Here is a 15,284-nt window from a genome sequence, read left to right on the forward strand (position 1 = left end):
CAGGTATCACTATCAGAACAATGTTAGCAGAAAATGCTGGATCGGATATTGAAGAGAAAAAAAAATGAAGCTGATCCAATCCTATAACAAAACTGTCCTGAAATACATTGTGAAGTGTGCAGGTCTGTCATGATCATTTTAGCTGATGATTAATATCAATAACTGTAATTAACGATAAACAAACCTACTCACCACTGCCCTCTAAAGGGGTTATAGCACAAGTCAGAAGTTAGAACATTTGCTTTCATGAAACTCATGACATGTCTCAATGAATGCAATTTCTGCTTTCTTTAATTTACATGCACCAATTTACATTCAACCAAGCTAATAAAAAACACACCCTATTCAAGTTTTGTTTGTTATGATGTAAACATATAATTGTGATATCATCAGCTTCAATAACTGAAATAAGCTCAAATTATTGCAATCAGATTTCATGTTGTTAGCTGTGTATGTGCTCCCGTTGGGTAGTAGAGAGTTTGAGTTGTTTGAACTACTTTAAAACTAGATATCACTTATATCCTCAGAAGACGCATCCTTCACTGAGTTTGGTGGAGTTCTCTTTGAATACTCTTATAATGCACTCACAATCATCAGATTGAATAGATGATACATAATGTTCTTCTCCATATTGTGTGCAATTACACATTTCCACCAGAGAGGTCTTCAAATACCCGAAGTTTTACATAGTGCAGCTTAAAGAAAAGTGCTTTGGTGAAAAAAAAAGCTTAAGCATTTAAAGCTTTCAACACTGGTATCAATATTGGTATTGGAAAACGTTAAGTGGTATTGTGCCATCTCATCTCATTACTATGAATAGATAATTACGTATATTATTTACCGTTAACTACCTTGTTTCCAAAAAACTTCAAATACTGAACAAAACATCTAAAGACACCCTCCTGTTATGTTTCAATCTATACTGTATGAGCCATTATTGAATAAAACAACAATAATTAATATGACAAGTGTTTCCAAACTTTTGATCGGCAGTGTATCAACCTTAACAACAGAACAGGCCGTGTTCAATGAGTGCATCAGATATTCGTCTGGAAAATAGGCTGGTGTTAAATCTAGAGCGCAGCTGGAGCAATAAACACACTGAATCGAATTTGGGCAAATGACAGGAAGAAGTCGTTGCTGTTGTAATGCATTCCAATTACAGGCTCATAGAAGTGCCACCTTCTGTAATGCCGCCTAAATAGTGATGAATAATATGTGGGCAGTGGAGGGGAAGCAGGCTCGGCTGTGCGTGAAAAATCATTGCAGGATTTAGTGCTGAACACTCCAGCATGCTTCAGCTCATTTACATCGACAGGTCTCATATATATCAAACACACCAGTGGCTGCGCGCGCACACAGACACACACAGACACACTCCTCAGAGACATGTTAGATGGTGTGTTCAGGCCGGTTGGGGGCGGACTACCAGCATCCCCGTCTCCCTGACTGACAGCCCTCGATCCGGAGAGGCTGGATTGAAGCCATCAATCATCCAGGCCCGGTACAGTTAAGGCCATTCAAATCAGAGTGCTGAACTTGAGCTATGGAAATGATGCAGACCAACCTCTGGCACACGCACTGGAAAACTCCTCTGGAAAAATAAGGAGCTTGTTCCTGTGCCTAGACCACACACAGTCAGCTTTTTAAGGAAATACAGTAGGGTATTTAATTGGAGGAAGAAGGACGTTCCAACTGCCCTTTTATAATTTACTACTAAATGAGATTCCCATTCGGATGGAAAAGTATTTGAAATTTGCACCTTTTTCATTTGCATTGTTGCTGTGTCAGAACAAGCAGCTAGACAGAGGAGGTTTGGATAGCAGGCTTGAAAAACAGCTTTTAACCACAGCTCCAAGCTTTCCATACACTCCAATTAAAGTGGCTCTACTTTCTGCACGCTGGAGGGTCACCTCATTAGCTGAACTGATCAGGTTAAACTCTTAAAAAGTGAACTAGTCAGGTTTTCTAAGCTTGAACTTCAGCTTAACTAGCCTCATTCGAAAGCTGGCTTTTGGCAATCATTCTGTAGCTCTGTTCCCTCTCACACAAGACAACTGTGACTATACAAGTGTCACAGTATAAACATTTAAACAAGGAAATATTTACTTTGCACAAAATAGGCAATGAAAAAATGCAATGTAACGTGAAATCAGTAAACTTTGCTGAAAAGCACTGCATAGGCTCATTGCCTTAATTGAATCAAATGAAAATGAGAAAGGTTGGCTAATCAGCTCTGCAGAGCTGACCAGCTGGTGGAAGTTAAATGAGTTTACTGGCACTGTCATTCCTTTCCCTAAACACGCAGAACTTGATTTCCCTCTTCTAAAGAGTTCAGCTGCTTGTTCCAGAGCAATCCTTGTGGCTCATATGCTCACAAGTCAACTCATGCGTCTGAGTCTGAGTGGAGTCACAAGTCTCTGGGGTGTGAGTGCGAGTCGAGTCTTGAGTGTTTAGTACAGAATCTTAATTTAGCTTTGAATTTAGATGCAGGCATTACATTTTCCAAAACTCTACTAAATACTTGTCAGGTTTGAAAAATAATGAGCCTTTCATTACAGAAAAATCTTCGAAGGACAAAACTGAAATGCTACATGCAGTAAATGCACCAGTTAAAAGAAAGAAGCAAAACAACTTGAAATGGATGGTGGGCTGCAGTTATTTGGCATGTAAGCTAGCTAGCGTAATAACTCATCTAGTTGAAAACAGAGCAAGTTTATAAATAATGTGATTTGCGACTTACTAAAACTTCTGCTACATTACCTAGCAATGTCAGTTATAATAGTGTGCTAGCTAGCATATTTGCTATCCAAACTACATGCTAGACAACAGTTTCAAGTTGTAATTGCCTTACAATTGACTTTACAATTTCCTTTAAACACCAGACTGAAGGTTTTTCTGTAATGAACGGCTTGTTATTTAAAGCCGTGTCAAACCTAAAGGTGTTGTGAGCTGCAGTAGAACAGCACTGCAGAAATGAGACAAAAAGTAAGACTTGTAAGATTACAGTAAACACTTACGCTTTACTATGAGCTCAGCATAGCTGGACACGCCCACTCCTTTATCTGATTGGACGATGCAGCGGTAACGGCCCGAATCCCCCTTGGTGGTGTTCTCCACGTCAAACGTGGCCATGTAGCGTCTAAGGTTTACAGGCTTAGTGTCCTTCATCGGAGCCTCTCGGCCTCCAATGCCCTGCAAACAATAATAGGAATTTGAAATATGCCCATAATAATAAAGTGAACAAACACATTCCTGCCAGCTAAAACTGTTCCTCTGAGCTTTCATCTGGGACAGAACACAAAGTTATTGTAAAATTAGCCAAAATTCAAAACGGAAACATGAAAGGTTTAGCTCTAGAGGCTGAATTCCCTGAGGGATTCTTCAAGGACCTGCACTAGGCCCCGTTTGACGTCTAACCATAACGTCTGGACATTCCTCAGGAGTGTTTATCTGAACGAAGAAGCAATGCAAATTCTGTTCTCCTGGGAAAAAAAGTGCACACACAGCCAGTCGCGATGGGGTCACGGACAAGGCACTTTACAGTGTATAAAAGTCTTCAGAGTCAAATGCAGTTCAAGCCAGACAATAAAGAGGCCAAAGCATGTCATCTGAGCTACGTCCGCCCATTGTTTCCAAACTCTAATCTAAACTGACTTTCAATATGAGACTGTTCAGCCAAATCAAGAGTCTGACACAAAGTATGTGCCTGTCTGTGTATGTGTGTGTTTGCTCTGTCTGACTGCACTCCTGCTCTGTTGTGTCAGCTCTTGCTCTGTTTATGAAGTGAAATGGTGGATTCTGTCAGCGAGAGAGAGAGCTGTTTATTCTTCTCTGGGCACACACTCGCTCGCCACTGATTCCCTACAGCTGTCACACACACACACCCACACACACACACACACACAAACGTGTGCCCTTCAATGCGTGCATCCACATGCCGTGGGCAGATGGGACATTTGTTCCTCAGGAATATTTCTTCATTACTGTCACCAAAGCCATCTCCTCAAATGACTGTGTTTCATCTTTGCCGTTAACAAACCCCTATTAGAGGCTAATTAACAATAACCAATAAAGGTTTCCCCAGTAAATGTTATCAAGAAAATGATGGACCTTAAAGTTTAAAGTCATTTTCAATGCCATGTGAGACACTAAACAGAAGCGATGTATTACCTGTAACCACAGTTTGTAGTTGAGGTGGTCCTTGGGCTGGCCGTTAATGGTGCAGTGGAAAGTCGCAGTCTGCCTGGCATTGACCTCCACACCTTTAATGTGCATGAAATGTGGAGTGCTCACTGCAACACAAAACACACATAGCTATTAGCACACTCTTTGGGATTACATTTTCACACATTATGGCTCTAGTTTTTAGATATTTTTAGAGTAACATGTCAGCTGCAAAACGTGTCGATCAGAGCCAGGGCTTCAGTTTGGGCCATCAATGTCAGAACATGATCAAAAAAGAGGAAAAATCACCTCCATGATGATGCTAATTTTTTTCGCTTGCACTTCTAGTAATATGTTAGCGTTAAGCTAACAGCAATTTACATAGAAGTTTTTTTGCCCATTCTAGATTAAACTCGGACATTTACAGCGTGTAAAAGACACATTATTGTATATTTTACCTTGTAGCATTTTTACAGAGACTTTTTTAATAAAGAGCCCTGGTACAGATCTGCTGCCACTGTTTTCCATTTCTAACTGACTGAAAAGCAGTGGTCAGGCTCAGTGACGTATCTAGAGGCTTAGAGTGACGATTTTTATCACAAAATTATTCCTACTCTTAATTAAAATGTGACTGGTTGATTCCACTGCCAGATCCTAATGATATTAACGACTGATCTCACATATTAGGCCTTCAGCTCAGCTTCTGAAGTCCTAACCAATAGAAGAGCTCTCTCAGCTGTTTATGTCTGGATACCATGAAGAAAAAAATCTTGATTGGATCATTTTCCATTGGACGCTTCAAGATTTTAACCCTTTAATTTCTAACCAAAAGAAAAATGAAATTACAACAGTGCTTGCAGAGTTAAAATACAATAGGGACAGTGCCTATATTAAATAAAAGTGAACTAAAATGTATTTTTTTATTTCACAGAAATCTATAGGCCTTCTCTAAAGGCCTACAAAGCCTTGAGGGGTTCCCCTGTGTTTATATAATGTGCCTTCTGAAAGAACTTTTGTTTTGGCTTTTGTACCTAAGCACATTGTATTGAAAAAGAAACAATGACTAAAACATATATTTGGATTTTTACATTTGAAAACAGTCTGATTATTAATTTTTGACAAAGAAATGAGCACATGTAAATACAGTAAAGGAAATTCAAGTTAACACATTCAATATGCTCCCTGTCTTCCACCACCCGTGCTGAGAAATCTGTAGGGGTTTAATCACAAAATTGATCCTTTTTTCTCTTCTATGTCAGCTGCATCGCAGTTTTAGATTAAGATATTATGGTGTGAGGTTATGGGATGAGGCAGAAAGCCCTGGTAGACTGTCTAGCCAGCAAGTGCAACCCGTCAGCTCCAGCTCAAGTTCAAGGGTATTGAATAATGTTTTAGACTGAGATGTTCAGTGCGGCCCAAGCGATATGAAAATTTTGTCTCTGATACTGATAACTGATCATATTGGGTGATATAACTTAGAATTTATATTTCAGATTTTATTTAATGCTCTAATAGTTTTCGATACACAGTGCTTTACTGGCTGATATGACTGTCAGTTCCCAATTGTTAAACTTCTTAAAGTCAAATAAAAAGTATAAATTCTCAAATTGTTCAATCATATACAGTCGTATGCAAAGGTTTGAAATTGATTTAGTTGATTTTCTCAATGAAAACAAGTTAACACGTTCTCTACAGGAAACAAACTTAAATATGGCACTTTACTGCAAAATGCAGTGCATAATTTCTATTTTTTTGAGTTTAACATATTAGGAAAACATAAAATATTAAATATAAAATTAATTTTCCCCAAATATGTTAATTTGTTGGTGTTTTATGTTTATCAGTTCAGGATGCATTGCTTTAACTGGTATCTGCTAGCTGAGGATTCTGGGATAGTGAAGCCATTAAAATCCTCAGAAGCTAGTGATGAAATATATATACTGGTTTTTGCCAGTCCTGATAAATCTGTGGAACTTTAACTGGTTTTATCAGCCAAACAATATACTGGTCAGACCCTAATGTGGAAACTTTCAAACCATGTTTTTTTTCCCTTCCTAAGATCTCACCATTAGTGCTGAATAAACAAAGCCTCTCATATCTTTGATAAAAGCAGACTGTACCTTTGTTATTATGTTATTATACATTTGGCAGCAGAACTGACAACAAAGTGAAGCGGGAATCTGGGTCAATGTGAATGTATAATGGAAGGTGGGATAGTTGATGAGGATGAAAGTCCATGCTTATCAAATTATGGGGAGGAGTTTTTTTTTAATTAGCTCCCCTGTCTCCAGATGAAGCAAGCTGTCGTGACCTTGATTCCCACATCTGAGTCTTGTACATGGCATGCAACATGACTCTGTGGTAGGCAATTAAAGCGGTCTTCAGAACAAACCCCTGCACTGCTGCTTCTCTTCACTCACACCTGGTTTGATGTGGGCTTCACAATCTCACCTCTGCTAATGGACGATACTCTTGCTTACAGTGTACGCTTCACAATCTGCTAAACTGGTACCGACTGAATCACAACTTTTGCATCAACACAATGAGTTGTCTTAATATTAAGTGCTTGGTCAAGTGGCACTTGAAAAAAGATACAATGTTTTAATGATTAACATGATGCAACTATGAAGTGTTTTCATAAAGTGCCTTCTTAACACTACACCCTACAATAAAAAACCTCAAGGGGTTTTAACAGGGTTCTGGATTCCTCCAATTAAATACTGCTTTCTTCTTTTTCTTTCCAACGCTGCTGTCTTCTTTCTCTTTAGCAACACTTTAGTTCCAAGCATCTCATAAAATCAAATTCCTCATGGCTTTGAGCAGAACTTGCCCTTTTAAGCTTACTTAATTGCCAGTAAAGTTGTGTAAATAAACAGTAAATATTTTTACAGTATATTCTACAGTAATTTTACTGTGATTGTATAAATTAAAACCCATATATACAATATTATCAAAATGACAACAAATTATAGTAAATGATTGTGAAGCTGTCCTCTCACAGTGGAAGGATGAACAGAAACACCTGTGGATTTTTTCAGATCTGAAGCAAGAGTGGAGCTTGATCTTCTCCTCTCTTTCTCAAAGATGAAAGCTTTAAGTGCTATTTATCTGATGGTGACAGTTTTGGTGGTCTACCAGATCTTGCACGTTTGTTAGGAGTCACATTTTTTATCTTTTAATAATTTCAGAAACTCCTATTTTTTTCACTTACTTTCCTTTGACTTTCCCCTTTTTACACAAGTGGATTATATCTAACCGCCTCAGAAATACTCTTGAAAAATCCATGTATGTTCATTTTTATTCAACATCCAGGTAAACAAATGTTTAAAAAGCGTTTAATAAAATCACTGGACTATTACAGAAAATCGTTTCAGACGTTTCAGTGTTCTTCCAAGCACCATCAACGGTGTAAAATTGTGACAGGACTGTGTGGCCTCCTTGGCACATTGTTTTAGGTGTGTGTAGACTGACGAGTCCTGTCCCAAGGAGCGCGCTCACCTGTGCTGGGACGTGCGTCAATTGAGCAGCTGTTTAGTTTCGCTTATAGGTCTCTGCACTCCTCACTGCCCTTGACCACAAAGGTTGCACTTAAGATGTTTGGGAATCCAGTCCTTTGAATGGACCAAACAGTGTCTTAGTGTGTCCATAGGTCTTAAATACACAAGGATGTTGTGTTCAGAGAAACACCCTTCAGAACCTCTCAGAGACAGCAACTAATCCAGCATCTCTGAAAGTTCCCAAAGGGTGTTCTCCTCAGGACAGGACTCAGCAGTCTGTTCACATATCTAAAACAGATAGCCAGTTTTCAAGATCATGATGTACATATACTAGACAGAGAAAATAGGTGGTTTGAAAGAGGTGTCAAGGAGGCCATCTATGTCAAAGTCGAGCGGCCCTCACTAAACAGAGGACAGGGTCTGAGACACCACCTGTCCCCAGCCTAAAATGCTGTGTTAAAAACAGTACATTGGCATTTTATGGACAAACTAGCTTGCTCCACCTCACAAAGGGGAGGAGGGTCACCCCACTAGTGTTCCCCAGTATAAGCTGAGGGTAAGCACACTTTAGTGATATCTTTGGTAGTCATGCGACTTTAACATCTCATGCCATGTGCTAACCATGTGCCTTCTTTGTGTGTATTTTTGCCAGAGTTATTTCCTGTCACACCTTTACAACTGATGATAGACGGACACGAAATATCCATGTTTGATTTTCTTTAGTATGTCAGTGCTGTAATTAAATCACTGGACGATTAGAGTCCAGTGACTTAATAAAATTACTGTAATAAACTTTTATTTAAACACTTTCGAAAAATAAGAATAAGAGAGTAACTAGAATAACTTGCTCTTAATGTTTTTTTTGACTGGAAACTAAATGAAGGGCAATTTCTGACTTTTGCATATTACTGCACATTAAATCTTCTTGTCATGAATTCATGCTTAATTTGTTAATCTTGTTTAATTTAAAACAATATCCTTAGTGTTTTACATTTTACTTTTGTAGAAACTCTGGGATAGTTCATTAGAAACTTACTGTAAATCATACAGTAAACTATCAGCTCCCATAATTCATAATCAAATGAAAGCAAACTACTGTAATTTGCAATTCACTAAAAACTCATAACAGTGTTCACTTTAAAACAGGTTTCTCTACCTAAATACTATAGGAAACCGGTCACTGGATAGTATAAGAAAGCATCTTACATGGACATGTTTTTATGTAGAAAGTGCTTGAGCATCTGGTTACAGTTTATTTCAGGTGGGCATATATTAGGAATGTGTGACTACATACAGCACTATTCATATCCTTTTACTGTAACTCACGCTGATAACTATGTGGTAACATATTAGCCTGTTAGCACATATTGGTCTTTTAGCACTTCATTAGCATTGAAGATGGGCCTCAAAATAAAAGTGTTACTATGAGTCTCTGAGGTGAAGAAGAATACCGACAGTTCACACACTCTAAAAGAAAATTACTGAAAGTAAAGGAAGAGTGGCTGCCCATCACAACACGGCAATAACAACAGCTGCACATCTAATCTAGTTTATTATTTAACCCAGTTTCATATATTACAAAGATGCTGATGCCTTATTTATGCTGAGGTAAAACACAGGTGTGTGCGTAGGAGGGTGAAAAAAGGAAAATGGAGACGGAGATAAGGAGAAGAAAAGAGTGAGCGACAGAGCGAGAAGGAGAGGAGGTAGCAAGAAGGAAGACAGAAAGCAGAAGTATTTATGAAATGAGAGATGGAATAAAAGAGGAGTAAGGTAGCATGAGGGAGAAGAAGTAAGAAGGAGGAGTGAGTGGTCAAAAGTGAAGTGGATTAGCAGATGAAAGAGAGAAGAAGAAAAGTGAGATGGGGAAAGTGAAACACAAACAGCTTTGCAAGCATCACTACCTTGTTTTCAAGCCCAGGTTCAAAGAAATCATGCAAAATGAAATTTTCAAGTTGAGAAAATGAACATATGATTTCTTATGAGTGTTAGTATACTCTCAGTTTTAGTGTTATTTCAATTGAAATAAATTTAGTTCAATTAAACACTGCTTTCTTCTTTCTCTTTGACACACTATTTTTCTCTTTCTCTTTAGAAACACTTCAATTCCCAACATTCCTAATGAATTAAAGCAGAATTTGCCCTTTTGTAGTCAATTTAAAACAAATTTTCACTGAAAAAAAAATGCAGACTTGATTCAAAAGTGGACACTGGTTCTACATGAATAAAATATATTACATATCAACATAATTCTTGTCAAAAATTAGAAAACTGAAAGAAAACATTGTGTTAAAGTAATACATTTTATTAATGTGGGACCAATGTACACATTTGGATCAAGTAAAGTCAGCTATGTTTTTAGGGTGCATACATAATTCTGACATGTTATTTAGCTTTGGCAGGTATTTCACACAGATATTTGATTATGTATTCATTGTACTCCAGAAAAGCAGAATGCTAATCCAGGTAGATATAATCCAGATTTGGACATTTTATAAATGTTTATTTATTGGTATCTGCATGGCAGGTATGTACATGAAAAATAACTGATATCAACATCAGCCCACAATTCTCATATCAGTGCATTCCTACAACTGCCCTCTTTCAGTTCCATGGCTTCTATACATGCATACACATAGTAGTAAAGCATGGCTGTAACATGTTCATGCTTTTGTGTTCAGCATCTTTAATCACTGAAAACACCTAATCATCCAATATTTTAGACATTGGTGGTTCTCGACATCTATTGTCTTGTCAGTAACATGTGATAGCCACATATCTAGTCTGCTCCTAGTGGACTTCTATCATAATCCAGACTAGATGATGTTAAGACCCTTTTCAGGACAAATATAGTTTTGTATATCAGTCTTTTCAAATGACACATTTAAAACAGCCTGTATTTTCTTCTTTAGAACACTGGTCACAGAGAGAGGGATGTATGACAAGTAAAAAGGAGAGAGAGAGAGAAAGCGGGACAGAGAGATAAATAGATAACGTACTGCACTGATGTCCCTGGAGTGAGATGTCCTTGATGGCCAGCAACCCTGGCTGTCCTGAGGTCACAGCTTCAAAGATGAGCTACAGAAAGCGAGAGAAAATGTAGACATAATAAACAGGAGAAATATGAAATCAAAACACTTTCCCCCCCTTGATGTAATAGAGTTTAAAACAGTGTTGTGGGAATGATTGAGAGGTTCAGGTCCTGAACTCCAGAGAGAGGCTCGTCTCCATTTGTGATAAACTGTCGCAGAAAGCAGAGCAAAAAGAACAGCTGGTTAAGTTTAAGGGGCCCTGCTGACGCCTGTGCTTCTATATTCTCAAGGGGAAAGCTGAGTGTGTCAGGCACTCAGTACTTTCCATACATTCAACAAAAACGAGAAGCGGAGTGTATGTAGCTGATCTACTCTCAAATCCAGATCCAGGCTGGAATTTATAGGGCAATCCTCATATCAATAGAGAAGACCAGCCGATTAAAGCCAGAACTATTCTTTAGAGTATGAACTTAGAACAACTTATTTAGACGACTTAGAAACTTATTTTCACTTAGAAAATCAACAAAAATGTAATTTGAGGGGCCCAAACTTTTGCATATATCTGCAGGATATCTAATTACCCAACACATTTTAAAATTTAGTTATGTTTGCATGTGGGAATATTACACGAGTATTTACCATCAGTGGGGGCTGTTACTATGGTTACAGGCCTGGTATAACACAGCACTCTTTGCTGTTTAAGCTTGGAAACTACGAAACCAAACCAATTTAGGGTATTTGTGGTTCACTGTGTTTGGACTGTGTTTGCATTGTATCCACAATTTGGTAAAATCCATATCATGAGTCAACAACATATTAGTATTCTCTTTTATGTCGACACACCTCCCCTACAATCATTTGACCTTAAATAATTTTGTGGAAAAAAACTGTACAAATGGTTTATATTTTTGGAAAGAAATGCTCAGGAGTCGTATTTCCTGTATGAGCAATGACACATTTTGCCGGTGTGAGGAAAGACATTTCCCACCGGCTTCCAGGGAGGGCGGAGTCAGGTTTCCATGACAAACTGTTCGCAGTGTTGTTTTCATGTCGCTAGTGTTAGCGCTTGTGAGCTGTATGCCAGCTCGTCTTTCCAAAGACGTGACTTCTCGCTCATGGCCCACCACAATACCCCACAGGGGTGCAGAGAGAAAGACAGAAGTGAAGGGAAAGGGTGGGAGCTGTGCAGTCCCCAGCTCTATCACACAGGAACCAACCGGTTAAAGCACACGGGAGCCTTTCCTGCACTCTCACACTGCTGGCAGCCGGCCAGGAACATGGTTTACATCAGGAGGGACACAGGCAAGCAGCCCCCCTTTATCCTGTGATCTTCTCCTAGTTCTTTCTCTCCTTTTTCTCCTCACTCTGTCTCCAACTAACTCTTAAAAGCAACTCCTTGAGGGCAGGCCAACTCATGAGAGGACAGAAAAGGAGGTCAAGAGTAGGTTTACTGGTTTTAAAGGTCATAAGTCCTGATATGATCGTGCTTTGGTAGCAAAATACGACCTAGAGAAGAAATGCGACCGTGAGAGGCCAGATAAACTGTTATGGTTGCTGAAGGCGGAACACAAAAATAAGATAATGCAAACATGTGGGCCTGGAGATCGTCGGGTACAGCGAAAAGCTCAGACTGTAAACACCATGAAAGTCATTTACACTCTCTGTGTCTTGGAGCCTTGCACTTGAAACCATATCGTATCATATATCAGGAATACTGATGATATTACTCACATTCCTTAAATGCATTAGATAAAGAACGAGCCATAAGTAGCTCAAATATGTGGCTAATCTGTTGTGCAATGAAACATGCCCTCTTATTCCACTTCAGCTTCCTTTCTCCTGACTAAAAGAGTAAATAGTTTGACAACCATTCAGAGTTTGCCCTTGATATAATGCAAGAAGAAAGCAGTTTGAGGTAGGAAGGTACTAGGTGAGCTGGCAAGCTTTATTCCATTCTTTATTAAATGTCCCTTACTACTAAAAGCAGGAGGGAAAGAATCCACCAGCAGGTGACAATTTTCATCTAACATAGTTTATGTTGCCTAGTAGGCCTCGAGTGTGTCACTCCAATGCATGCTGAACAAAGCTCTTCCAAATGACTCATTAGCGCGAGATAACACTGTGAACCCGTTCAAACGAGATGCCTTTATTAGGCCTTTCAAATGGCTTTAAATTGATTTTCATTCCGCCTCCTTTTGAGGAACAATTGTGAGCGGCCTGGCCACTAATTAGAGCTTTATGAGGGGCTAATTTAAAGCAAATGAAAAGCCAGTCTTGGTCATGTTAAATGTCACAGAGAGCCTGAGGGAGATTAAATCTGTAGTGGTGATGTCTGTCACCACACAGTACAGTAAAAAAGCTCTGATCCCCAGAGGCCTCTAAATATGGCCACTGAGCCACAAGCTCTCCACTGTTGGACTGTTTTCATTAGCTGAATTCATAGATGCTAAATTACTGTAGCTGTGATGGTGTCTTAGAAAGACTTGCATTATATGTGCAAGCAATCATCTTGAGAGAAGAAGAGCTTCTATAGACATTTCTTTTTTTAAACAATTGTCATAGTTTATACTCACTGAAGAGTCAACAATGTCTAGTCACAATACATAAAAAACTGCAGTGTGTTTGAAGAAGCAGTTGCCATCTGCCAGATGATTAACAATGGATGATGCACCAGTCAAAAGTTTAGACACGCTTAGTCTACCTTATGGAAGAGCTTTCCTTATCTGTACTGTTTTATTGTACACACATACGGAAATAAGCAGAGACCAAAAATAGTGTTAAACAAATCCAATTTTAGAAAATAGACCCCCCCCCTTCCTTGACCCAGCTTTTCACACTCTTGATCTTCTCAAGGAGCTTCGTGACGAGCTACCTGAGAAGATTTTCCAATAGGACTGAAGAAGATAGTTTGAGACCTTGTTGTTGCTGTAAGCCACTTGTTGGGGCTTATATGGTGCATTTCAAAAATACACAGTGCTGTGTATAGATTAGAGACTATTCTTTATTCATTTATTTCCAATCAAAACAGTTGTTAAGCACTAGTTGTTCAGTATCAGTTATTTCAGAATAAAAAAAAGCAGAAAATAGATTTATCAGACAATAACAAAAAAGCCTCAACAACTAAATACAATATCAAAATTTTCAGTGTTTGCTGTGTCCACTCTGCAGGGACATTTTTTCAAATGTTCAGTCTTAGAAGTTGGTTGCATTTTGAAACACATTCGGTGATGTTAAGGTCTGGACTCTGGGGTGGTCAGTCCATTGTTCTGAGAACACCAGCAGCTTCTTTGTTTGTGTATTATTTCCTTTTTTCAGTAACAGTATCTCCCCAAGTTCAGTTCAGTATCTCCCCAATTTAGTCGTCTCCAATTCCACCCGCTAGTTAGGACTCCCCCAGTCACACGATGCCATCAACGCTAGGAGGGTGAAGGCTAACACAGGCTTCCTCCGAGACCTGTGAAACCAACCACCGCTTCTTTTCGAACTGCTGCTCACGCAACGTCATTGGACAGCCGAACGCGCTCGGAGGAAAGCGCCAACCGCCAGATCTGATACGTCAGCTAACAGACGCCTGCGCTGACTAGCATCGCGTTAAGTGATGGGGGGGAGAAGGAGGGGCCATCCTACCCACCCAGAGAGAGCGAGGCCAGTTGTGCTCTCCTGGAATCCCGGGTACGGATGGCTGTAGCATCACCAGGGATCGAACTCGCGATCTCCTGATGATAGGGCCAACGCTTTAGATGGTTGCGCCACTCGGGAGCCAGTAACAGCTTCTTGACAACTACACATCCTTTCAGACCCATAGTGTTGAGTTGTCTTCTCACAGCGGAAGGATGGACAGAGACACCTGTAGATTTTTTCAGATCTGAAGTAAGAGTGGAGCTTGATTTTCTCTTGATTTTCATCTCCAAAAGATGAAAGCTTTAAGTGCTGTTTATCTGACGGTAAGAGTTTTACTGGTCTATCAGGTCTTTCATGGTTGTTTCTCTATATTTTTTTAGTCAGTTTTCCCTTGACTTTCCCTTTCCATATGCAAGTGGATTATCTTATATATAACCTCAGAAACACCAAACAAAATTACTTGTAATTTGTACTCTTTTTCACAGTAATGTGAACATTTCTCATTTTTAAATCAAATTTAAATTTTGTACATAGGTGTCACCCCTCACAGTTTGTGTTTGTCTTAGAAACAAATTTACATAGCATTTAAGCATAAGCCTTACATCATAAATATCTTTACGATCACGAAAAATGCATATTCAATTAAGTCTCTCGTTGTCTTGCAGTGCCAGGCGTAATCTTGTAAAGAGAATACACGTCTGGAGACAGCTTTTAAACATTTTTTGTCTTAAAACTCATCTTCAAATTCATCCAGTTTCTGCTCTTTTAACATCCAGAGTACAATTGGTAACACAATCAAAACAAGCAGGCATGCAAAATGCTATCATGAGATAACAGAACTCTTTTCCTTGGTGTGACACAATGTTTATTTTTAAGAGACATAATGTGTTTGCTGCACATGTAAGACAATCCTACATGTTTATTTGGAGTTTTTTGGGGGGATTTTCAGCCATGCTAAATTGCATTA

The 15,284-nt window shown here is 39.0% G+C and overlaps 1 protein-coding gene across 9 annotated transcripts in view; it reads right to left on the reverse strand.

Moving 5' to 3' along the window:
* The window catches only part of ptprma (protein tyrosine phosphatase receptor type Ma), a 263,649-nt gene that overhangs the window by 146,945 nt on the left and 101,420 nt on the right, over positions 1 to 15,284 (reverse strand). For all 9 annotated transcript variants that reach the window (XM_036589675.1, XM_036589718.1, XM_036589694.1 and 6 more), the window contains exons 4-6: positions 10,664 to 10,742; positions 4,174 to 4,295; positions 3,021 to 3,195 (exon numbers count right to left, since the gene is read on the reverse strand). In XM_036589675.1, the coding sequence (XP_036445568.1) occupies positions 3,021 to 3,195; positions 4,174 to 4,295; positions 10,664 to 10,742 (376 nt within the window). The remainder of the gene's footprint in view (positions 1 to 3,020; positions 3,196 to 4,173; positions 4,296 to 10,663; positions 10,743 to 15,284) is intronic.

This window comes from Colossoma macropomum, unplaced genomic scaffold, assembly GCF_904425465.1.
Source record: "Colossoma macropomum unplaced genomic scaffold, Colossoma_macropomum, whole genome shotgun sequence".
NCBI classification, from domain to species: domain Eukaryota; kingdom Metazoa; phylum Chordata; class Actinopteri; order Characiformes; family Serrasalmidae; genus Colossoma; species Colossoma macropomum.